Source organism: Urocampus carinirostris, chromosome 9 (assembly GCF_059441175.1).
Source record: "Urocampus carinirostris isolate Australia breed hairy pipefish chromosome 9, RoL_Ucar_1.0, whole genome shotgun sequence".
Taxonomy (NCBI): Eukaryota; Metazoa; Chordata; class Actinopteri; order Syngnathiformes; family Syngnathidae; genus Urocampus; species Urocampus carinirostris.
Window position 1 is genome coordinate 11,994,673 of NC_142357.1, and position 26,762 is coordinate 12,021,434.

The window sequence follows — 26,762 nt, forward strand, 5'->3', positions numbered from 1 at the left end:
GAGGGCGCCGCCGACCACTTTTTAAGTCTTAGGAATGACTCGGCCGGGGCGCGAACCACCGACCTCCCAGTCTCAAAGCGGGCGCCTTACCATCTAAGCTAATATCTGTCCTGAAAGCAAATTAACTTATATTTAACAATATATATATATATATATATATATATATATATATATATATATATATATATATATATATATATATATGTGTGTGATGTATTTTTTGCTTTCAATATCTATCTATCTATCTATCTATCTATCTATCTATCTATCTATCTATCTATCTATCTATATATATATATATATATATATATATATATATATATATATAATATATTATTTTCAGTACTTGTTTTGTTAGTATATCATATCTTGCAGATTTTATTTCCTCCTATGTTCCTGCTCAGAAAATGCAGGTCTAGTGTTGACCCCAAGAGCCAAGAAGAAATCTGCAGGTTAGAGAGGGTTCTCCATAGGGGCCATGGGGTTGTGGAATGCTCTGCCCTCTGAAATTCTATCTGCAACCTCAGTGAAAGTGTTTAAATCTAGGCTTAAAAGACAGTTATATGAAATAGCCTATGAATGATGTTGACCTCAGGAAGCTGTCAACCGGAGATTCTGTCATTACCTATATCTCATGTTTATGACGTCTATGTACTGTATGTTCATTCTCCTCATGCTGAGGTTTTTGACTATTTTCTACTTCTCAAATAGGTTTTAGATCATGGGCTGGTGTAATACTAGTCTGTACATCCCTTTGAGACTTCTTGTGATTAAGGGCTGTACAAATAAACATGACGTGACAATAGAACTAAAATAAATGTTCAAGCTGTTGTCTAGCCGGAAAACTGATAATCCTCAAGCATTTTGTTTGTCCTTTGTTGACCAACAAACAACAAAGAGTGTAAGAAGAGAAGACATTATTACATTACGCACCAAACGTTTTCTCTCTGGCGCGCACACACTATTGCATGCAACGGTACAGATGGTTGGCTGTCACCCAGAGGCTGCCATTAGGAACATTTGGTTAACCGTTCCCTTTATGCACGCAGACACACACGTGGCGACATATGCACGATAAGAATAATTTCTTCAGTAATGGGGATTTTAAAGGTCATCCTCAAGATAATTCACTGCAGGTTGAGATCAATGCCATGCATTTCTCTGGTGCAACGCTAGGGGGTGACTAAGAGGTAAACAATCTATTTTTAGAAGGCTTTTAGCTGGGGGAGAGATATTTATAGACAAGAGATCTGTTACTTTCCGCACATTCAACTCTGCTGCATGAACAAACTCACGCACTAAGACACACACTCAACAGTCAAACAGCGGCCAGCAGATGCCTCCAGAAATTTTTGCACCAAATGGCTGATGGAGGAACAAATCTAAGCTGACACACACACAGACAAAAGGGCTCATATGTGATATAAATCCATACACAAACAAGTTCCTATCCATTGAAAAGGGTTAAACCTCACTAACACAATATAAATGTAAAGAGAAAATTGAGTGCAATGAAAAGGATCAAGAAAAAAACAAACTATAATGGACAGTATGTAATATTTAGTCCCTCCTAATGGTACAAAAAAAACTTTCATTCAGTAAAAAAAGAATAACATTGATTTAAATACTAAGTAAAGTACCTAAACTATCATACCAATGTTATGTTTTTATAAATTTATCGTAGGTCGAAAAAGAAGGTATTTCTTTAAAATACTGGAATCCCTACCTAAAGGTCGCCGCCATATTTGTCTGGAAACTTGCTGCTACTCTGTGCTCTGTGGCACTGGTTTTCATTTGCATTAGACAATACAGTATTATTTAGTGGTTAAATATTACACACTGAGGCCTTAAAATATTTTAAGTTCGAAATGTCATATACAGATGCTCCCCTACTTACGACCATTTGACTTAAGTAAAATGGTAGATACGAACATTTTTTCCGGGATGTCGAAAAATACATTGTTGTAAGTTACATTTTGTATTGTGCACCTTTTTCGAGTAGAGGTCACTACTGTAGTGCTTCTTACCACCGCTCAAGGCGTGTGGCGCTGTGAGGGGTCACACAGCATCCACCCTGAAGAAGAAATCCGGCTTCTAGTTTGTGTGGACATAACGTGTACTGTACCGCTAACGCGCTAAGAACCATTACGTTTTTATTGTTTAATATCTTGTGCATATATTCGATATGGTTGGTGTAAAGTGTAAAGAAGATGCGAGCCGTTTCTTTTGAAATGAAAGTGGCATAAGAAAGCTTAATGCGGTTGAGAAAATTGTTGGATTGCTTTTTTTTGTCCACTTTTAACCACCTAACTCTTCCAAAGTAAGTTGAACTTAACTTTATTTTTCATTATAGTCAAATCATGTTTATTCGTATAGCCCTTAATCACAAGGAATCTCAAAGGGCTGCACAGACCACAGAATGCCAATGTCTAATGTGTAGCTTTGTTTTTCAGTCCTACGCTTTTATCATTTAGTCTGCTTTGTATCATTATAGAGAATATCATTTTATTAAACTTTTGTTTTTCGGTTTTAAAACAATACAGGTAACTTAAACAAGCCTTAAACATACAACCCATACAAAATATGGCACTGAAGCAATTTACAAAAAAATTCAACTTACAAACGATCGTTCGCAAGTAGAGCAGCAAGTTTCCTTTTGTTGGGTTAGGTTCCATATTCTTGTTTTGATTTTGAATATTTCTTCTCTGCAAAGAAAAAATAGAATAGGGGGTAGGCACTTAAGAGTGTACTCCCTCCGGGCACATGTTTATGTATTATATTATTGTATTCTAGAGCTGTTTTTGTGCAAATATTTAGTTGTGTCCTTTAGTTATTTAATGGTTGATGTTGTTTTTTGTCTTGTGCCTGAATAAAAAGCCAAAAACAAAAAACAAACCGTCTGGTCAAGAAGAGTTTTTTCTTCCACAGATACAGCCCAAGGCAACAATTGTCCAGTGTCCCACAGAGATGGGGGGGCACCTGAAGGCAGCGCGCGACAAAACTAGATAACAGCATGTTTTTGACAAAAAACATTGTGGCGCATTTTGGTTTACATATGATTCGAAGGTGAAATAAATCAAAGTGGCACTAGTCAAAATAGAACATGACACAAATGTTCCGTATTAACCATGAAGTACATCATTTGTATTTGGGGATAAACAAACAAACAAACAAATAAATAAATAAATGAATAAAGAGCACGTCATCCAACACATGTTTATTGCAGGGCGATAGATTAAATCCGTGAAGTAAAAAACATTATTTTTTTGTTACAATTTTTATAAACTGGGAAATTGAGCTCACATGCATGTTTTTGGGATGTGGGAGGAAACCGGAGTTCCTGGAGGAAACCCACGTAAGCACGGGGAGAACATGCAAACTCCGCACAGTAACGCTGGTAGCTGGATTTGATCCCATGACCTCCCATGACAAAATACAATATCTTATAATATCTTTAAATGTTTAACAACCAATCTTGGAAAGAAAAAGGAAAAAATGATGTGCAGGGACTCACTTTGGACATACATACTGAATAGATGCTTTTAACTAATTGAGATTCATAACCCAGTTTTGGCAAAGAAACCTCCAGTTCTTAATTACCGTGTTTTCTGCACTATAAGGTGCACTGGATTACAAGACGCACCCCCCAAAAATAGTCTTTTGTCATATATTACCATACATAAGGCGCACCGGACTATAAGGTGCTACAGTTACAGTACATTATGCATCCATTGGATGGTGATGCGCTAAAGCGAACGTCAACAAAACAGTCAGATAGGTCAGTCAAACTTTATTCATAGATTACAAACCAGCTTTCTGACAACTCCATTCACTCCCAAAATGAATGAACACACGTTTTATTATTTCCCAGAGGTTAAGCATTAGTATTTTCGTCACACATCTAACACCTCTTGCAACTCAATATTGGTCGATATATAAGGCGCACTGTGTTATAGGGCGCATGCATGGTGAGCTGTTGAAAAAAATGGAATGCTTTGAGGTGCGCCTTATAGTGCGAAAATACGGTACTCTGATATTCTCACCTGAATGGTTAGGTGTGTAGATATAAGTGGTGGGCCTTGAGGGCCTGCGAGGCCTTCTCTGTTGGGTTTAAACATATCTGAATCATGTGATGTTAATTATACTTAGTCCATAATTACTTATTAATAATTCTAAATTGTCTGTCAGCTTCCTTTCATTGCTTTGCGCCTTGGTTTTTGAGTTTTTTGCTCCACATTCTTAATGGTATTTTATACCTTAATTAATAAATTCAAAGTCAACACCACTGAAACACTGAAAAATGCGTCTTTCACGGACAGACCGGCTCACTGATTCAGACTGAAGAGAAGGCCCAGGTGTGAAATTTACAGCACGCCACTAGTAGATATAAAAAAAGACTAATATTCCAGCACCGATATAAATACTCGGGCAGTTTGATCTGATGCAATCTTTCAAAAACAATAGCAGGTCACAAATCAATGCTAAAAATAAGTAATTTGACCTTGTTAGCTTAGCTTTAGAATTTTATCTGTCAGCTAATGTGGAGAATTCACACACCAAGAACTAAAGATCACCTTCTATTTTTATATTTTCTATCAAACAACTGTAACAAAATTAAAATTAAAACTAGCCAGACACTCACAGTAACAAAGTTACAACTAATATTCAGCCAAATGACTTATTTGTAAAATTATACAACACTTGATTGTAACTACACAATTGAACAGAGCTTGGAATTCCAAAAATTGAAGTTTAACAAAGAAAGATAAACAATGATTTGCAGTTAGGCGGCAGTTATCCCTTACTTGTCCTGGTTTTGATATTTCACCGTGCATTCGAATGACTAAACAAAGAAAAATTAGATCTATCGTCAACACTGTGAACTTTTCCACCTGCTAAACTTGCTCTGTAGCCAGATACGGGTCTTAGAGGCTACTTAGAGGCTCCTTGGCACCTTTTTTTCAAAATGTTTGATAATGGAAAAATATATGGTTCTGTAGGACAGAACCAGAGGGTAAATGCAGTATTTTATAACCTTCACACGGTGGTGTGAAAGTAGCATGTGCAAAAAAGCTGATGATGTTTTTCATTTATACAGATGTGCAATAAAACGGCAAGATTATTTTAAAAATTATAATTTGACAGCACAGAAGTTATCTGCAAATTGGGTTTGTTCTTGAGTAAAAAATAAATAAAACAAAACTTAAAAAAGGTTTCTACTCTGCGGGTTTTGACTATGGCAGGATGTTTTTAAAAGGCAACCCCTGCAAAAAACAAGGGATTTTTTTTTTTACCCAAAGACTTTTATAAAGAAGGTGCATGGAATGAGTTGAATTGCGACGTTTATTGAAGAATCTCTAGCATACGCTTGCTACATTCGTTAAGATGAGCACTTGTGATATCACCCATAAGTTAATAGTAAAAAAAAAAAACATACAAAAAGCAACATAAATACACCAACACAAAACCAGAACAAGATAGACTTGTGGTAATACTGGGAATTGACACCCGCTGCAGCACATAATAAATAGCATTACGTTATTGTCCCATAAAACAAGAGGGTGACTTAAATATTTACAGTATAACATTTCCACAAAATATTTCCTATAGCTTTCATTTTAGCGACAGTGCATTGATCGTGTATGACATTTTCATTATGTTGCATTTTGACTGTTTCAAATTATTTTAATTTCCTACGATGCCGCCGAGTCATCAATACACCCTGCTAAAATATGATTGCATTTGTGTCCGATTGTTCTTCAACGCACAAACTACCCGAGTATACATGTATGTGTTTCCTGTGTGATCAAAGATGCTAAATGTGTTAAATAATAAGACCGTATCGTGTAATAGACTGCTTTGCATTTTTTTCCCTGAGTGTTGGCGTTGAAGGGTTGTAAAGAGCATGTCGACTTTAAGTACTGCTATTTACGAGCTCATAAAAGCATCATTTGGTTCATTTCCTGTGGGTTGTTGCTGGGGCACGGGTACTCTTGGATGTTTGTTTTGGTTTGTCCGCCATCTAGTTGCTTCTGCTGTCATCAATGTTAAAGTCAGCTGCAATATTTTGTGATCATTTCAGTACTCTGGATGTGTCAAGAACCGTTAGGGTCTTCTATTCACAGCAAGTACCATCAAATATTATATTTGTGTAGAAATGTAACACAGGACATCGAATCACGTTAGATCTATGGAGAACCAATTTGCCATATGTATAAATAAATGTATAAATAAATTAATACTTTCAAATATATAACATGTAAATAAATCAAAACATAAATAGTGTAATACTCAAATATATGACATTAATGCAATTTATTCATATATTTATGCATTTTGATATGTATTTCCTCATGTGTTTTGTCATGTATTTGGTCATGTATTCTTTTTTTAGTCAACTATTTTTTCCATGTATTTTGTCGAGTACTTTGTCCTGTATTTCGTCATCTATTTTGTCGAGTATTTTTTTGAGTATTTTGTCATTTTTTGCCCATCGCAGCCATCTCCGGGCAGTGGGCAGGGGACACCCTGAATTGGTTGCCAGCCAATCACAGAGCACACGGGGACAGACAACCCACTCGCTCATTCACACCTAGGGACAATTTGGACCGGCCAAATCACCTGAAACGTATGTTTTTGGAATGTGGGAGGAAACCGGAGTGCCCGGGGGAAACCCACGCAAGCAGAGGGAGAACATACAAACTCCGCACAGGAAGTCTGGAGCTGGATTTGAACCCACGCAGGAGGTTCCCATGACATGAACTGTGCCGCACAAGCGCTAACCACTGCGCCGCCGTGCTGCCCGGAATTACATTTTGTTGTGACAAAATAAACAACAACATAGATTAAAAAAATAAATGAATGAGAAATTGCATAAACAAATGAATAAATTGCATGTATTATTCATTCCTGAGGCCATCCCTATCAGTGTGGATGAGCCTCCCTCAGGTCCCCTTCCTCACATGGTTAGTCTGCGCCTTGCCGTAGTTGTATTTATTTAATACCTGTATTTGTATTATTATTTATTTTGTTTAATTTACACCATTTTGTGTGTCTGTGTATTTGGTATTCCGGGTTGCTGGGTGGATAAAAAAGGAGCGGATTTTATTTTTCTTATGAATGCTTTTACACAGCATTTTGAGTGCAAATTCATTGGCTGAAAAGTGTTTCAAAAATACATTTTAATAGGATTTTCGATTTTGTGGTTTATTTATGTGTTCATTTAATTATATGACGTATATTTGTAGGTATCAATACATTTGTTTATACATATATAGGAATAAATCCTTCATAAATAACAACCTCAGGTGTGAAGGTCACAAATTGCGAAAAATATTTTGTGTACAATTTATACAGTACTAAAAAAGACTCTGTACTAAATGTAGTACTATATCATATTAGGGATGAGAGGTATATAATTATTTTCCAGGACAGCTATCCTCACAAACTTGCAATTTCCTGTCTTCATCCAAATACAGTAAGAAAAGGAGTCTATTGTTTCGTAATAATGTACTGTTAGCAACCTCTACTGGTGGGCAGATGATAGTTTATGTCACGATTCTTTAGCCTTTTATTCAAGTATGCTAATTAGTAATAATTTTTGTATACAAAGGGTTGGATCAGTCGTAAAAGGTAATTCCTAATTTGTTTTGATATTCTGATTAATGTATAATTTCTAGAATATTAGTTAGGCAGCAACTTTATCAATTTCAGGGGGCAGCTATTTTGCTTCTTGAAATTTAAATATATTTGTGTATTAATAAATCAGTAGAATACTGCTGAATATTAACGAGTCTGCGGCGAAATTCCATCAAAGGTCCTTCATTTAGAAGAAAAAAGTAAACAATCAAAGACAAAGTGCACAGAGAAGGCAAAAATCCGGAGTGTCCTTTCCTTCGTTTCACAGTCAAGTAAGTCGTTGAGTGAGAGCATTTCCATGGCAACAAACAGCATCACATCCTTTAGTGTCCAGGATTTTTTTCTCTTCTCTTTCTAGTTGCAAAGCTTTGAAGAGAACCTCTTACATCTTACACATTTGCACCATTTGAGCAGTATAAGTTCAGAAGATTGCCTTCGTAAAACAAAGGTTAAAAAAAACTAAGAGTTGTTAAAACAAGTCAAAAAGTCAAGTACCAGTCCATAACCAGTTATCAGTAAAACACATTGAGGGTAAGAATTAAGGCACAGTCAAGATCATTTGAGCAAAACAAAACAAATATTTCAAGAACCATTGACAAAAAGGTTTAAAAATTGGCATGCTACAGTCAAAAAACAAATAAAAATGTAGAATTTTAAAAAGGGAATTATAAAAACAAAAGATACATCCCAAATAAGAAAAATAACATTGAGTAAAAACTAAAAAAATATATAAAAATTACAAAAAATAAAAAAAATTAAAATAAGAAGAAAAAAGCCGCCTAAAATTAAAAAAAAAAGTCAAGAACAATTTTAGGTTTAAAAAAACTGCGACGAACCAAGTACAAGAAAAAACAAGAAAAAACAAAAAAACAATTTTTATATTACAATAACATTTTTTTCAATTATTGCAATTAATAGTATTTTGAACATTGCAAATCTGACAATGTTTTATATTGTTGATAATGGCAAAAACTATCCCATCTCAAAAGATTAGAATATCATGAAAAACTATACCAGTATGCTGTAAGCCCTAATCAGCGTTCTTAAAACAATAAAAGGCTTGCAATATTTTTTTTTTAATTAATTCAAAAATTATGAAGTTTTTAAATTGCATGACAAGTCCGGTGTTTGTATGTGAAGAAATGAAAATTTGCATATTTTAAATTACCTTATCTGTCATAAAAATATGATGTTATTTAAATAAGAAAAACACAATTTGATACCTAGTTTTAGATAAATTTATTCATTTTTTTTTGTCCTTAGATCAAACTTGGTTTTCGTGGTGGTTATATTTTCAGTGTTTTGTTTTAAATGTGCAGCCAGCCTTTTTTTTTTAATTACCATTTTTTTGTGTGTATAACGCACTCTCCCATTTTTTGACAAAAAAATCTTAGAAAATTTTGTTTCAGTTTTTTTTTTTACCTGATCAACCATTGCTCAAATACAGTAATGTACTATGGTAAAACCTCGTGTATAAAGCGCACCCAAACTTTGCGTTCTTTTTGGGGTACAAAAAAAGTGCTCGTTATACACACATCAATACGGTAGTTGATGACTTGGGCTAACCTTGACACGACAAGCGCCAGAAGTTTGCTAGCAGGACGACTGGCGGGTGAGCGTTGCGGCTGCGATGGGGGCCACGGTGAGGTAGTTTGAGGGCACGTAGCCCCTCTGCCGGCCTCGCACTTCTACCAGGCTCCACTCGGGGTTGCCGCGCTTGTCGTGAGACTCCAGGACGCGTACTGGCTCACCCGCAGCCACAGAAACTTCTTGGTTCCCTCGTGCCATGAAGCCATATGCTGCAAACACCTGCAGGAAGAAAAACATTTGAAGGCTCTTGTATTAGCCTGCTAACAAGATTGCAACGTTGCATAACTCTTACTCTAACTATTATTTCACAAAATAATCCCCTTTTACTTGCTATTATAGGCTTGATCTTGAATTGTATGTACAGTTCTCGACTGCTTCCAACTTCTATCTATCTATCTATCTATCTATCTATCTATCTATCTACCCAAACAGACAAACACTTACAAAAACAAAGAAAATAAAAAAGGGAAAAAGTAGCAAAAAATCCCACAAAAAATTGACCATGGCAAACCCAAATGCCCAAACACCCAAACAAGTTAAGTACCTCGGCACCCAAGTTGGTAATGCTTTCGTCCGTCCAGATGAAACGGGACACAAAAAAGCGGCCAAGTTACTCAGGTCAGGGTAACACAACGCACTTTTATGTTCAACAGCAGGGCCCGACAGCTTTCACTGGTTTACCCCTGCTGCATCATACGGGTGCCCTGCCCATCCCTTAGAACACTTCCAAACATTCCACTATCCTTTTACGACACCTCTCGACTCATTCCTATCACCAACAAGAGCAATAGCTTCCACTATATTTAGACCTCTTTCCTGCAGTGCACTCATAACAGAATCCATCCACGTCAAACGCGGTCTTCCTCTTCGTCTCCTTCCATGTACTTCTGCTCTGTAGATCCTCTTCAACATTCGCTCCTCATCCATACTCTCCATGTGTCAAAACCAACCGAGTACTCTCTCATCCACACGCTTGCTCCATTCCACTACTACTGCAGTTCTGGCTCTCACAATTTCATTTCTCTATCTATCCAATCTTGTCACTCCTAAAATACTCCTCAAACACTTAATCTCAAAAACATTTAATTTACTTCTCAATCTGCTTTCAGGCTCAAAGTCTCTGCACCATAAAACACAGTCAGCACAATCACACTCTCATACAGTCCCCTCATAACATCCACACTCATACTCTTGTTGCTCATCACTCTGCTAAGGGCACCCAAAACCTTGCTTCCTTGATTCACTCCGTGCAATACCTCGCACTCCATTCCACCAACTGCAGCCACATCACAACCCAAGTACCTAAAGCTTTCAACTTCTTCCAGGACCTGTCCATCCAACCTTATTTCCAAGGCCATGCCCACTCCATCACCTTACTCTTCCCAACATTCACACATAACTTACGCCTATCACATACTCTTCCAAACTGCATTACCAACCAATGTTTTCTCAGAATCAGCCACAAGCGCTGTGTCATCTCCAAACATCAACTGACTTACCTGCCACACTGTTCCACTGTTATCCACCATATCTACACCTCTGCCAAATACTCTTGCATTCACCTCTCTCACCACACCATCCATGTACACATTAAACAGCCATGGTGACATCACACACCCCTGTCTCACACCAGTCACTATATTTTTGAACCACTTTTAATACTACTTGTACCTATTGTTATGAACAGGCTGAATAGAATACATGGATTGGCGTTATGTAGATAGATAGATAGATAAATAGATAGATACATAGATAGATACTTTATTCATCCCCGTAGGGAAATTCACACTTCCAGCAGTCTACCCCGTTGTTTATTAACAGATTAACATGATGCCCAAGGGGTGCTTGTAGCGGAGTGGATGACGTCACGCCAGTCCAAAAGTTCGACATCCCTGCGGCAGATGGAAAACTTTTCTTTGTGAAAATCCAGGGATACACCACCTTGTGTTAGCAAGTCCGCCTCCTCTCCGATTCCCCCCGGCTTTCGTGTCTCTGTTTAGCGGCGTTGAAGCCGGATTGCTCCGGGTAGCTACACGTTAGCGTCCGGAATGCTAAACGTGAGCCACGTTTCCGCAAAACACAGCAACTGCGCTCCCTGTGCGCTTCGATGTTTTCCACCAGCACTCGATGATCTTATTTGGTCGTGAGTTCGCATTTACCATGATTACGGATGGTACCGAAGACTTATAATGCCGCTAGCCGCTTAGCTAGCTCCGGCTCTTCTTCCACGATAGGCCCCTTCATCACGCCGGCACGAGAATTCTTCAGGGCAAGGAGTTGAAATTCTTTGAATACACGCATTTTTTGTGCGCTAAAACCCATGTCCATAGGATGGAAGTAATCCATAGTGTAGTTGTCAAAACGGGAAGAAAAAACACCGAAGATAGGGGCAGACAATAAAACAATAGGGCAGCTGCTGGAAAAGAGGAATACTCTCAGAGAACAGACTCGCCATGCCAAGCTGTACAACCTCAGGGCCAAAGGATCACCCCTCGTCGTGGGAGACCGGGTGTTGATCGCCAACAGAGGTGTCCCAGGGAAACGCAAGGTAGATAAGTGGGAGTCGACCCCGTATGAAGTCATATCAGTCAAGCCTGATCTCAATGTCTATAGAGTCAAGGATTGCCTTACGGGCAAAGAGAAGGTAGTTCACAGGAATTTGCTGCTCTCTGTTAGCTTCTTGTCCTATGAGGGAGATATGGCCAACGAATCTGAACACTCAGGGTGTGACGCTGCTACGCATGGAAGTGATGTATGTCCTGATTTACCTGACGCGGTCGAAGGCAGTGATGTCCGTACAGTAAACTGGGTGATACAGTCAGGTGAAGAGCAAGTTCATTCAGAGATGGAGGATAACTCACTAGACAGCAGATCTGATGTCCAGTCTGACTTTCTCACAGTCGGTACATCCAGTCAAGGAAGTCAGCACATCCACGAACAAGATGATGATCATACTGCAAGTGACAATACGGAAAGCCCACCTCGGTGCTCTGAAAACATGATCCCTTTGGATATGGGCCCACCAGACACTGTCCTCCCAGACGAGACCCCATTGAACACTGACCATCCGGACACTGTCTCCCCTGATACTGACTGTTTAGACTTGACTGTCCCAGACCCTCATGCTCAGGTTATTTGTACTCAACCTAGCCGTTATGATCTTAGGGTCCGCCAGTCCATCAGGCCTCCCAGTCGTCTTATTTGTCAGAAGAATGACCAGTTTGTAGGTGACAACTCTGTGTCCGCAATATCTGCTAGTTCCTTGTTTAGGTTCTTTAGAGATGCACTTTCAGTTTGAGTAACAAAGCTTGAGCAAGAAACAAGAATTGTGCCTATGTGAGCACTTGAAACAACAGGAACAATGTTTTATATTTCAGAGATGTAACAGGCATCTTTGAGTCTGTGCTTAGTTAGGAGTTTGATCGCCTCCTTTCTTTTCACACTCCTTTTTGGGAGAGTTTTAGAACTGACATGCACTTCAGTTTGTTCCTTTTAATACTGTATCCACAGGGTAGAGAAAAAATAACTCTGCCTTAAGAAATGAACTGTAACCATCTGGTAAGTTTAAAATAAGCAATGGAAGACACACCACGTGTCCTTTTTTTCATCAGTATTTGGACTTTTGGCATGTGACTTTTTTTCTGTTTAGTGTAGCACTCCCATATTTAGCAGAATTTCAGGGGGGTGTATGTAACGGGTGTAATAATAAATTTTGTTTTATTGAAATTCCTGCTGAAATATGTGTATAGTTTTTGGTAAATGTCCTGCAATGATGAGTCCAACAGTGCTATCTGCTGGTATGGGGTGGGGTTTGGTTTTGGCTTCTGACATGTGACCGGGAGGCGGGGTTTGTTGGCAGTCTTACCAGAGAGAACTGCAATGGTAAGACACATCTTTTGGTGCTCCACAAAATAAGTTAATTTTAAACATTATAACCCCAGCTGACAAATCTCTCAACATGCACAGTAATGTGATTGATATTGTCAAGCTGTTTAGGTTTATTTTCGTTTTGTTTCTGTTTTACTAAATTATGAATTCCCCTTGTAGAGATCAAAGAGATAAAAGCCAACAGAAAAGCTAATGTTGTGACTCATCCATTTGCAGGTAACTTGTACCCGTTTTTATACTCATTATTGTTTTTATTTCTATTTTTTCATATACATTAAAAAAGGATGATGTTGGTTAAAATTCAGACGAAAGAAAAATATGTTGAATCCATTGTAAACGTTAAAAATCCACTATACGATCTCTTGTTAAAAGTATCTTGTTAAAATGTAAAGATGTAAAAATGTATTGTGATATTCTAAAATGTATTTTCTGTAAAGTGAAAAGAAAGCTCTTTGTAATATGTAATCAGGATCCGTAAAAACATTGTAATTGTGTTCCCTTAGTTACAGAAAATAAAGACGTAATCAAATCAGAGGTATATTTTGTAAAAATAAGGATTACTTTGCATTTTTATGTTGCACACTTCAGGGGACACCATTTAGGTCCAGTGTGTGTTAGTTTGAACTCTTTTTATTGCTTTCCTCATTCGCATTAGCTTTGTTCACATTTGCCATGTCCCTTCGTGCCTCTCGTGCAGTCTCATTTATTTCATACATGCAGCGGTGCCATCACTTACAGGACCACCCTCCCATCCCCACAGCCACCCAATGTGCCTTGCTACAAAACATGACTATATGACCAAAAACTTCACAAAACTAACAGAAAAGAGACAATATCAACAAACAAGTACGAAGAATATGCAATAATATGAAATGATGTTAAGAGGGGACTGTATGAGAGTGTGATTGTGCCGACTGTGTTGTATGGTGCAGAGACTTGGAGCCTGAATGCAAATTTGAGAAGGAAATTAAATGTTTTTGAGATGAAGTGTTTGAGGAGTATGTTAGGAGTGACAAGTTTGGATAGATTGAGAAAGGAAATTGTGAGAGACAGAACTGCAGTAGCAATGGAACTGAGCAAGTGTGTGGATGAGAGAGTACTCAGTTGGTTTGGACACATGGAGAGGATGGATGAGGAGCGAATGTTGAAGAGGATCTACAGAGCAGAAGTAAATGGAAGGAGACCAAGAGGAAAGCCGCGATGGACCTGGATGGATGGTATTATGAGTGCACTGCGGGAAAAAGGTCTAAATATAGTGGAAGCTAGAGCTCTTGTTGGTGATAGGAATGACTGGAGAGGTGTTGTTAAAGGATAGTGGGATGTTTAGATGCGTTTTAAGGGATGGGCAGGGCACCTGTATGATGCGGCAGGGGTAAACCAGTGAAAGCTGTCGGGCCCTGCTGTTGAACAAAAGAGTGTGTTGTGTCACCCTGACCCGAGTGACATGGCCGCTTTCTTGTGTCCCGTTCCATCTGGAGGGACGAAAGCATGACCAACTTAGGTGCTGAGGTGCCTAACTTGTTTTGTGTGTTTGGGCATTTGGGTTGGCCATGGTTCAAAAAATTTTATTTATTGTGTTTTGTGCTATTTTTTTCCCTATTTATTTTCTTTGTTATTGTATGTGTATGATATGCTGTCGGTCACCCCTCTTGAGGGATAGGACCAAGGTAGATGGATAGATAGATAGAATGAAATGATAAATTCCATGGGAGCATGTGCCCTCTTCCACAGCATAATTTCAAGCATCCATTCATTCACTTAATGCACTCATTCCATTCCATGGACATACACATAATGATTGGATGAAATATTTTCATTATTTTGATTCAATGCGCCTTATAGTCCCGTTTTATATGAAAATATATGAAAAAAGAAGCATTTTTGGGGGGTGCGCCTTATAATCAGGTGCACTTTGTAGTGCGTAAAGTAATGTCACTCAAACCATTTGAGAGTGGGTATTATTAAAAAAGAATGAGGAGTGAGAAGTTTTGCGCATTCACCTGAAAACATGGCTGGCTAAACGTCACCCCATGTTTTGCTGTGGTTTTGTGCGGCATCTCTGTTGTGTACGAATGTCTCCTGACAGCACCATCGCCCTGAGGGAGACCTAGGTGAGGCGAGGGGGGAGGTGCCTCTTCGGCCTGGTGATATCGGCTCAACTTGGAGGCTGGCGCATAGCCTCGTCTGCCTGTGGGTCATGTACACAAGAGATACCATGTGAGTGGGCAATTCTGGTTTTGCTTCTGTTGATTTTTTTTTCTTTCTCTTGACAGTTATTGATTTTTTTTCCCGCTTTGCACTGGGATAAACATCTGATTAAACACTAATTCCCAAGTGTATTTGAAAAAGGTAACCCCGACATTGCAAAATGATTTTAAGCCTATTTAATACTTTTTTTCAAGGCCTACAGAATACAGAGAACCCCGTTTTGCGGGGGGGGGTTGTTCCAAAGAGAACCTGTGATAAGAAAAAATCATTAGGTAGAAAACTTTATTTCTGTACAATTAATGTACAATTGAATACTAAATCATACATCAAAACAAAACAACAAAACCTTTTACAGGCCCAAACAATGGTTTACCAAATAAAAGTATTGTATACTGTACCTGTATTCAGGTATTACCAATACCTTATCTCTTAGAGTCAATCAGTGCAGAACACAACCCATGATGAAAATCCATGTAGCAGTAAAACTGCGAAATCTAAACCTCAATGAATAGTGTCTTTGGACAGGACAAACACAGCTACCATCAAAAGAAAGAGTAGACTCATTTCATCATAAAAAAGTCAACTAAAAATGTGTCTATTTTTAAGCAACAATTGTAGAAAACATTTTTTTTGTAAAAAGATCATCTTTTGTCAACAAACTTTTTTTTGCCAGTAATGGTTAATTTTTCATCAGTGATCACTTATTTATTTATAAAGTCACCGACAATTGTGAGGATGTGGTTTTGATAAAATAATTGTTTTTAAAGACAACATCAAAGGGACTTGACAATTTCTTATTACTTAACAATACATTTGATTTTTTTGTAAATTCAATTAGTAGTTTGTCATTCACGTGTGCTCATGAGTCCCAAATACGTGTGTGTGTTGGTGTAAGACTGAATGCTTTCATGGACGGACTTAGAAAAACGTTATTAGAGATCGTTTTAAATTCAAACCATTTTCACTATATTTTCTCTCTTTTTGAGACAATTTTATCAAATTCAATTGGAACAGAATGTTTGTTTAAAAGTGGCATCACAGCTTTCTTTTGGGCAGAAATAAACAAGTCCCAAAAGATGCACAGTATTTTCAAAGTTCATACAAAGGTTAACTTGACTCTGAAGTTTTCAACACAAAAAAACAAAGTTGTGAGAATAATTCTAGTCATTTGGCATTGACATGACGAGAATTCTCATCACCTGAGTTAACGGCAAATGAATGGACGCTACTGACCACAAGATGGTGCTAATAAGCTTTCAATTGAGCACTGTACTCAAGCGCTTTTTGTCCGTTTTTTAATGAATATTATTGAAACTGTAAATATAATCCATGATTTGAATGCTCTATTACCTCCAGCATCCACAAGCCACCTTCGTTTGTCTCCACGGGTGTCCGCCTGGCTGATGACGGCCACCAGCTCTCCTTTGGCGAGGTTGAGGTCCAGGTCTCTGCTGCCCACCACAGTGCTGATCACCTGGTAGATCTTGTCGGAACTGTGCTTGTCAGTAAGCAGCTGAAGTCGCTGTTGCAAAGACGAGGGAAGAGGCTGCGAAAACCGGATGGGAAAGAGAGAACTAGTAAATCATGTGAAGCAATGGGCCTCCTTGAAGTGTTGAATATCCCTCCCCCAAATTCTGTGACTGAACAGTAATAATGAAGGGGAGCTGTTGGAGCATTAATCAGATGGAATTCTGGTGAGCACATCTCTTCATGAGCTGAAATGGATTGCTCTCGTCTCTAATTGTTTGATTTATTCAAAGAAATAAAATAGACTTCACACTATGGTTATTGACTTAAATAAAATAATGACTCACTAAATCAAAGAATGACTCAGTTAGTTGTTAAAATGACTCAAGTAATATTTTAAAATGTAACATTTTTTTTTTCAATTAAAGTTCGCTCAACTCAACTATATATGCGGTATTACAGTAATTGATATGTTAAAGTGCATACAGACCTGAGAGTTGGGCCGCAATAATTTCTCCTCCATACTCTGACCCAAACTCTCCAACCTTTTGGCTCTTTCAAGCACTGCAGTCTCAGCCCACTCCCAGAATACGCTTGTAACTAGAGAGCTGTGAGGAAGCTGAGAAGGGATGAAAAGTTGTTGAGAACAGGTCTTTGACACCTATATAGGATAATTGATCGGATCCTGGAACGATACCTGTTGGGCGAAGCTATGGAAGAGCTGCTCTAAATCAGATGCAAGGTCCATGTGTAGGCAGCTGAATGTTCCAAGCATGCTCCAGATCATTTGCATCGCTAAACCGTTAAATTTGGGGAGCTCGTTAAGCAGCAGCGTGTTCATAGTTCTGCATAAAGAGCATTTTACATTTTGTAAACATTTACAAGGAAATTATTTCAAAAATAAATGCCTGAGTGACACAACAAACAAAAAACCTAACCAAGCGACTAGTTTCCTTCAATAGCATCAGATTTATTAAAAAAAAGACAAATAAAACCTTCCGTTAGGAACATGTAATTCAGTAAGTGTCTCTTGACTACGCGTGGACAAGAAAAAATGAAAAAGCAATGACTGAAAGGAAACAGGATGCTGACCAATTTAGTTAAAAAATTCAGCCCAACTCTTTTTTTCCTTGTGTCTCTTAAAAACAACAAATTGTTTTTGCTAGTTTCTACTAGAATCTTTATTCTCAATCACGAGTCATGACTCATGAGTAGAATCATTATTTAAAATAAATTGGAAAAAATGAATACAATAAGAAAAACTCCTTCTTCCCCAGATTTTAACTTTTTGGCCAAGAAATATATCTTAATGATTTTGTCCTATTGCTATCATTTCAGACTTGGTATACCACACAGTTGGATAAGTCTAATTTTAGAACTAAAGCAATATTATTTAATCATTTACAAGTATAGTACACATTTCGTATTTACTATTTAGTTATACCATTTTTCTTTTAATCTGGGGTACAGGTCATGTTCGCATAGCCATAGGTTGCTTATCCCACACTACAACAATTTCACTTTGCGATCCCCGCCACAGAAGGGATTCATGTTGTCTCCCAAGAGTCTATTGTATTTAGGTTTCTGTCGTTACATATAGGCAGAACATGGGAGAAAGAGCATACAGTTCACTTTGCTTAATTCCTTACCGATACGTGTTGGCAATAGCCTGCTCCTCATAGCTCAGGGAAGGCTTGGCCTCGATTACTTCATAGTCCAGCAGCTTATGCAGCCTCTTCCTGATCAGGTTCCTTGGGCCTACCAAGAGTTCACGAAGTGCACACAAAGGTTTGTGGATCAATGTCCTCATCCTCTTTTCCTGTGGATTAAACAGTACAAACATAAATCACACAACAATATCATTTAAATAATAAGTGGATGCTTGCTAATGACTGACAAATTCTGGTAAGATCCACTGTCTGAGTCCGGTGGTGATCTCCTTGTAGCAAATTGGGGCCTTCTCGCCATCCATGTCCAGGTCGAACTCCTCCGTTTTACAGTGCAAAAAAGTCTGATGATCAAAAATAAAGATGAAAGGTGATGCTGTAGATTTTAGGTTTGTCCAAAAAGGTGAAGCTACCTGGAGGTGATGGAGGTAGAGCTCCACGTTGTCCAGGAACTGCAAGATGCTGTGCTCAAGGACATTAAAGAAGGCTTCTAGTGCATCAAACTCCTCATCCACCAGCTGCGAAAGAACACAATGTGACAATTTCCTATTAAAATGTGCTATAAATATTATTTAACAATATATACTGCGGAGTCTCTCCTGTCATCATGGAAAAGTAAAAATTAAAGTACAGTGGAACCTCGGTTTTCGAACGCCTCTAAGTTCGAACAAATCGGTTCTCCACCAAAAATTTCGAGAAATTCTTGCTTCGCTTTTCGTTCAAAAAATCGGAGTTCGAACGCCGGTACGCTAGGGTGCGATGCTGAGCGGCGTACGGCTGTAGATTGCCCCCACCCCTTGTGAAGAACTGTTATGACGTGCGCGCGCACTTCTTTTTGCTTTCGCTTTAGATATCGGTGAACGGAGTGTTTTAGCCCCCAATTATGCCTCCGAAGAGGGTCCTTGCAAGTAGCAAAGTTGCTACAGGTGAAAAAAGAAGGGTAGTGCGTACAACTATTGCATTTAAGAAAGAAATAATAGCAAAATATGAAGAAGGTGTGCGAGTTTCCCTTCTTTCGAGGGAATAGAGCATGGCTTCTGCAGACCTTCACAAAGGTAAGAAATCCTATTCATAATTCTTTTCTTTATCCTTTAACCGCTCACCACTTTTTGTGGAGACCCGGGTGCTAAATGACGTGTAAACGACCTGTATTTTTTAGTTGTACACGTTCATGTTAGCGTAATCTTTCGTACGGAAGATTACGCTAACGCGAACGTACGATTAGCCTGGGTTAGCTTCATGTTTACGTTCATGGTAAGCATTCAGGGTGTTGGAACGGATTAAAACGATTTTACATTACTTTTAATGGGAAAAACGATTTTCGGTGATCGAACAAATCGGTTTTCGAACAGGGTTCTGGAACGGATTATGGTCGAGAACCGAGGTTCCACTGTACATTGAATGTCATATTTATTCCCGTGACCTTAGTGAGAATGAGCAGTTCAGAAAATGGATGAATGTTAAAATATTTCTCATTGAACTTCATAATTTTTGTATTGTCTTCATCGAAATTGCAATTTTCACATCTAATTATAAATATTATTAATATTATAGCTATGTAACATAATATGTGCTTAGTGTCAGCAGATGCAGAGTGAGGCACGCAATTCTCTTGCCTCATGGCAGAGGCTGATAGTGACACAAATGAGTCTGATTTGGCCCAAACGATAGAAGTAGCAATAGTATTAGCAAGCTAGCCATGCAGTAATTTTTTTCTCGTTGCATAAACTATTTTTCGTAATGGAGGATTACCTATCTATTGCTAATTTCATTTGAAGGGGGCAGTGCATTGACTTTATTTCTAAGTAAAGTAAGACAATAATACATGTTTTTCGATGCAACAGGTTACATATCACTTTCTTTCTCTGCCAATACATAGATTGATAATATGCGGGGTCATTTATTTGTGAGTCGCACACATACCTCACCGAAACTCACTGGAAAATGGTGTGACTTGTTATGCACGTCTTTACAAGATGAACATACATGGGTTTTTTTGTTCCAATATGGCTCTTTCAACATTTTGGGTTGCCTAGCCAAGACCTGGGTTTAAATCCCGTTGCATGCATTGTTTTGCGATGATTATTGATTGATTATTGCGACAATACGGTAATATTCTGTAAAACCTCGTGTAGTAACGCACACCTATAAATACTGTATGTACTTCTTGTATCACTTTTTCCGGTATGTAAGGCCAATTTGGGGTTTTTAAGTGCACCTTAATAGTCCATAAAATACAATACTTGCTACTTCTAATCTTGTGAGAATGATTGGTGTGCTACTACATTTCTGATTTACCCTGGACACCATGCCGGCCTCGTATTTGATGACCCGTCCGATCCTGGCAGTTTTCTTAGCAATGCTGTGCGTGTTCAATCGGTTAATTTTGTCCATGATGCTCAACGTCGCACTTTTCTTGTACCTGTCGGCTGTGACAAATGACAGACAGGGAGCTCAAACTCATTCCGCTGGCTGATTCTAAATCTGCTGAAAGTTATGAAGAACTTCTCACCGACTTCCCGGAAGCGTTTGTATTCGTTAATGCGACAGTTTATGGCGATGCAAGTGTGCGCCGTCTTTTCCACCAACGCATGCGCCGGGTGTTCTGAGCCAATGTGCTTCTGGATTGTTTGCAAGAGGAGAGGGTAGCGGGCAATGCGTTGCACGGGCATTACAAGGAAGAAACTCAACGAGCTGGCATTGACTTCAGGCCTGTGGAATCACAATCTTGAGGGCAGTGAGCCATAAGTATTTTGCACAAGACTATTTAAAAACCTACGCTGATGCCTTGATGACTTCCACTATCTGGTTCCACAGCGCCTCTTTCTGTTTATATGAGTTTTCCACCACAGTGACACGGTTGTAGTTGGCCAGATACTCCTTGTAGGCTGCCTCAATATCAGAAGAGAGGCTGAGGAACGTTTCACCTGATAGATAATGCAATTAGAATTAGAATTGTCTTTACTGTCATCCATAACATGAACATTGTTTACAATTAGATTAGAATGATAAACATGTAATAAAGACCTAAAAACAACATATAGAAAAAATGTCAAGATAAATGGACAAATATTTACAAAGTAGTGCTTAAGGACTGGCCTTCATGCCATTAGTGCAATGAGAAATAGTGCAGTTACATTGGTAAGAACACATTTCCAAGATAAAAGCAGAGAAACAAAAATGACTATGTGTATTTTTCTTTTTTGAAATAACATTTGAATTGAAACATATCAAAACCCGGAATCACTTTAATTAACAGAATCATGTTTTGGTGGTTTCCATAATCATAGGTCGTTTTGGAAAAAAAAGATCAATTGAAGGGTTTTATTTCCAACAATATTAGCTTTACCATTACAATAATATCGGAAAGTCCCAGGGCAAACATTTTGGTGTTTTACAGCTATTTGTAGTTATGGATTGAAAGTTAGAACTTTGTCAGTTTTGGTGACCCTTTAATAATTTTGCTTAAAAGGTGAAATGAAAGATCCACTAGAATGAAGTTTTGACTAAGACAGAAAAGGTTGTTTAATCAGTTTATCATTTAAAACTATTTTAACGGATTTGAACTGAGATTTGAAGTACTTCTGCTACTTTACTCAAGCACAGTATTAAAAAGAAAATAATTTGAATTTTCTTTATCGCCATTGGTAATAACGAGTGAACATTGTTTGCAATGAGATTAGACATCACATTCCAGGATAAAAACGGAATAAACGGAAAAAAGGATAAAAAAGAGTGTCTGGATAAATAGGCAAATATAGAGTTGGCAACCCTGCACCCTACCTTCTTTCTATTTTTGTGTCACTATGGGTGGAACATAACTTGAGAACATAAAGAATATAAAAATAAGTTTACTCCCAAATTTTGGTGATGAACTTTTTGACCACTAGATAGCACTGTATTGTCGAATGCATACAAAAACTAGTGCCAATGTGTATGATAGTTGAAGTCCATTTGCCTATTGTTCAAATCACTTTTTTGTACCACAAAGCAAAAATATTACACATTGTCGCATTAAGATAACACCACACACATAGGAGAGTAGACTCATGTGCAATATCAGTAAGCGTGCTTGAATAGCTAGGTATTCGGAAATACCTCAAACATTGAAAAAAAAAATTCTCAACGGTGAGTCAAGAAGGAATTAATTCCAAACATTTATTGTTTCATCTGACAAAATGCCCGATTGTCATTTTAACTTTTAAGAAACACCTCTATGTTCCTACAAATAATGAATTTCCCAGCAGGAGAAATACACTTAAAAGGATAGAGGTTGTGGAGCTCCCACTTACACAGCATTTCCAAAAAGTGCGGTTCTTCCGGCTGGAGCTGCTTCTGATCCAACAGACTAAGGAGCCGACTGGATACATCCATGACCTTGTCGACGTGCAGAAATATGGTATCCAGGTTGGGCAACGGAGGCTAAAACAAAAACAAAACATAGATACAATCTGTGAGACAATATTAAGACCAATCCTTTAATTTAAGTGGCTTTGACACTCTGCACCTCAAATTATGTATGATAAATTGTATGAGCAGTTTAGAAAATTTTAGGAACACTGGTGTCTTTTCAATGACACTAAGAGGTCATTTGAAAACAATGTGGACTGCAATTGTTGAGCCAGATGCAACAACAGTAGACAATTTTAGCAGTAAGACACTGAACAAACTGAACTGGGCACTGAAAATAAGCCTGCAAACAATGCTGCACAATGTCAACATTGTGTAAATGAGGCCGTTATGCGCTGTTCACAATGTTTTCAACTTTTCTCTCCTCAACAAAACCCCATTCATCTCTGTGGTTCATTTCCTATAATTTTACATAATACTTGCTATAATTCCTGCTCGTTATTTCTGTTTGAGCACTTCCCCATTTTGATTTTCTCTTCACACGGTCGACAACCGTCTCTATCGGGCGTTATCTTTTCCATAAATTCAGAGTGGATGATGCTTCATGGCGCCTTTCATTAGCACCACTGTGAGTAACGATCACACAGGCAGGGAAAATCAGCCAGGCGGCTGAAGGGTTGACTATATATCAGACTTGTTCATCTACCACTGCATTTCTTTAACTTCTGATTAAAAAGGGTCATTAATACCAGTTCTTTTTCCCATTAGCATGTGTCTTTTAATGGTTTACCAACTGACATTGGTACAGCACTGCAAAATTGTCTCTGGTGTACAACTATAAATTGAGTGTAGCTCTACAACTGATGAACAAGGAAGCATCCATAAACCAAACTATTTGATTCCTCCATTAATTGATGAAATCATTTACCATCTCTCAGAGTCGGGCTAAACAGTATGGTCAAAAATAAAATATTGATTTAATCAGTTACTCTGAGCGATTAAAAAAAACAACAACATAGCTACACATATTTATTAAAATAAAGTGTCATTGATCTGAATAGCACATCTAGGTCAAAATGCTCAGATAGAAATAACTTATTTTAAATCAGGTTTTAAGGAATAGGTCAAGGTTTGAAGTCAAAATTTTGGTCAGAACTACAGTTTAAAATTTAGATAGATAAATAGATGCTTTATTCATCCCCATAGGGAAATTCACACTTCCAGCAGTATCCTTTGTTGTTTATTAACAGAATGCCCTCGGGTGCTGTGTTGTAGTTTAGCAACGGCGGAGTGGATGACATCAGACGCTAGTCCAAAAGTTCAACATCCCTGCAGCAGATGGAAATCTTTGTGCCCAGGGTTACGCCAACTCGTGTTCACGTAGATAGCGAGTATGCCTCCTCTCCGCTTCCTGCAGGCTTTTGTGTCTCTGTCTAACAGCGCTGAAGCCAGGTAGCTTCGGGTAGCTCCACGTTAGCGTCCGGGATGCTAGACGTGAGCCACATTTCCGTAAAACACAGCAAACTGCACTCCCTGTACGCTTTGATGTTTTTTACCAACACAGCCAGTTCGTCGGTCTTATTTGGTAGAGAGTTCACATTTACCATGATTAAGGACGGTACCGAAGACTTATAACGCCACTAGCCGCTTAGCTAGCTCCGGCTCTGCATCAACGATAGGGCCCCCTCATCACGGTGGCACGAGCAGTCTTCAGGGCAAGGAGTTGATTCTTCGAATAAATGCATTTTTGTGCGTTAAAACCCATGACGATAGGATAGAAAGTAATCCAAAGTGTAGTTGTCAAACGAGAGGAAAAAAACAAAAACAAAACAACAACATAGAAGCAAACACTTAAAACAATAAATCATAAAAAGTGCGAAATAACACGGAGCGGCTGGAAAGGTTGCCGCTCGCGGCGGCGGCGCTTTGTTTGATGTTTTTAATGTTTTCTTCTGAAATAGTACCATGTTAAATCAGTGCATCTTGTGAGTATTTTTTTTTATATCCATATATATATATATATATATATATATATATATATTTGGGTTTGCAATTATTACTTTAGTTGTAGAGTACCTGTATTTTGTGGAGGTTGCTCCTAATTGTCACTGAGCTAAGTTGCAACATTCTCAGGTAATTTCTTTCAGACTCCACCAGCTCCTGAATGGACATAAGCTGCCTCTGTGCTGCCCTCTCGTTGGCTGCTTTCTCCTCTGCCATCTTTTCCACCTCCTCCGATGAGGTCACCGTTACGTTTGGACAACTTTCTTCTTCAGCCGTTTGAAATGCATCGTCCTCAAGGTCCTGCTCATCTGAGAATGTTTCTTGTTCTGGTGGTAGCTGGTCCACTGAGAGGGTCTCCGTAGTGCCCAGGGAAGACGTATGGCTATTAAAAATAGTGCGGGGGAACGGGACAGGTGGCGGCATCCTGGGAACCTCCATGATGGAGAACACTCTAAATAAAAACAGTAGAACGAAAATCATTTTAGACAGCACACATTTTATGAGTTCTACATTAGAAAGCACATCCCCAAATTGGCCACAAATTTGAACATGCACCTTATAATCAGGTACGCCTTATACGCGGAAATAATTGGAAATGAAATTATAGATCAGTCGAGACATTTCAGCACAAACTGGATAGCAATGGTAATAGCACCAAATCATAACCACTAGGCAACATGAGACATGGATGGTTGCTGACAATTACATAACATTGTATGCAACGTGAATCGAACTCGGAATGCGGGGTGAAGATCGCTGGATCCTATCCAGTAGACAAAAAGGCACAGGGTCTTATCTCATTATCACACTATTTTCAGTCATGGTACCAGATATGTTAGAGAAACGAGAAAACAGAAAGTAAAAACCTATACAATTTTGTTTCACTTTTTCTCAGCTCAAACTAAGCATTGCAAGTTGTACATTTTGAATATGTGCGGCCATGCTTTTAATCATGGTTTAAGGTTTAATGTCTGACAATATTCTCGCTGCAAGGCCCAATAGTAACATCAAGAATTTGGTACAGTGACTGAAAATACAGTGATGACGTCACAGACCAGAACGGACACAGGACTCAATAGCGTACGTTTCTCAGTTTTTTTTTGAAAAGAGAGGGAGATTAAGGCTTTCTTGCTTGATCCGAGGACTGACGGAAAACAGGAGCGAGCGAGGCAGGAGAGACACTTCCGTGTCGGACGAAAACAGGCGGGAATAGTAAGTCGTTTGGCCGGGGCTGGAGATCAGAGGCGATGTCAAGTTCGTGATCGAGGTCGTAGGCAGGAGGCAGGCAGGTAACGAATCAAAAACGGGTAAGGTAACAGGGGCAGGCAGAACGAGCGTAGTCAGGTCCAGAAACGGGTCAAAAACGAAGATCAGGCAGGAGAAAGGTTTAGCAGGGACGGAGTCGGACGGGAATGCTCACTGAGTGAAATACAACAGCTCGCAACGATCTGACAAAGACTGAGAGGAAGCCAGGGGTATAAAAAGGGAGTGTCCACCAAGCAGCTGTCCTGGCTGTTAGCGCCAATCAAGCCGCCGCAGGTGCACCAGATTGGCAATCACGACAGATGATGAGAAAACCCTTATGCCTTTTCATGTGTCGTCTAATGGTCTGGTGTATAGGATCTGGTGCACTCTGGGTTCCAGTCCAGTGGCATCAAATGTGATGCAATTGTGATCAGTTATATATTCCGACTGCTCAATGAATGCATAAATATGGTAAGATGTATTTTTTGTGCAATACTAGCCCTTACAGTAAATTTAATTATATGAGCCTTATCCCCCAGAGCACCTTATTTATGTAAAAATATCACAAAATACTATTTGGGGGTGCACCTAATAGTGCAAAAAATATGGTAGTTAATTTCATATTCTCTGATTCAATTTTAGCTAACAGGCTCATAGTGTGTATGTTCTCCACTGCCCTTTATTAGAGTGGGTTTTCTCCAGAAG

At 38.6% G+C, this 26,762-nt stretch overlaps 1 protein-coding gene across 12 annotated transcripts in view; it reads right to left on the minus strand.

Annotated features, from left to right (window-relative positions):
- The window catches only part of arhgef37 (Rho guanine nucleotide exchange factor 37), a 79,287-nt gene that overhangs the window by 39,002 nt on the left and 13,523 nt on the right, over positions 1 to 26,762 (minus strand). For 5 of the 12 annotated variants that reach the window (XM_088344544.1, XM_088344541.1, XM_088344543.1 and 2 more), the window contains 13 exons: positions 24,885 to 25,263; positions 22,751 to 22,880; positions 21,238 to 21,385; positions 20,971 to 21,170; positions 20,757 to 20,887; positions 18,872 to 18,976; positions 18,689 to 18,802; positions 18,441 to 18,610; positions 17,489 to 17,636; positions 17,282 to 17,410; positions 16,675 to 16,870; positions 15,117 to 15,304; positions 5,326 to 9,447 (listed from right to left, as the gene is read on the minus strand). In XM_088344544.1, coding sequence (XP_088200670.1) covers positions 9,232 to 9,447; positions 15,117 to 15,304; positions 16,675 to 16,870; positions 17,282 to 17,410; positions 17,489 to 17,636; positions 18,441 to 18,610; positions 18,689 to 18,802; positions 18,872 to 18,976; positions 20,757 to 20,887; positions 20,971 to 21,170; positions 21,238 to 21,385; positions 22,751 to 22,880; positions 24,885 to 25,250 — 2,241 coding nt within the window. In that variant the 5' untranslated portion in view covers positions 25,251 to 25,263 and the 3' untranslated portion in view covers positions 5,326 to 9,231. Of the gene's footprint in view, positions 1 to 2,620; positions 2,706 to 5,325; positions 9,448 to 15,116; positions 15,305 to 16,674; positions 16,871 to 17,281; positions 17,411 to 17,488; positions 17,637 to 18,440; positions 18,611 to 18,688; positions 18,977 to 20,756; positions 20,888 to 20,970; positions 21,171 to 21,237; positions 21,386 to 22,750; positions 22,881 to 24,884; positions 25,264 to 26,762 lie in introns of those variants that run through there. The other 7 variants (XR_015851404.1, XR_015851403.1, XR_015851405.1 and 4 more) reach the window with 4 other exon arrangements.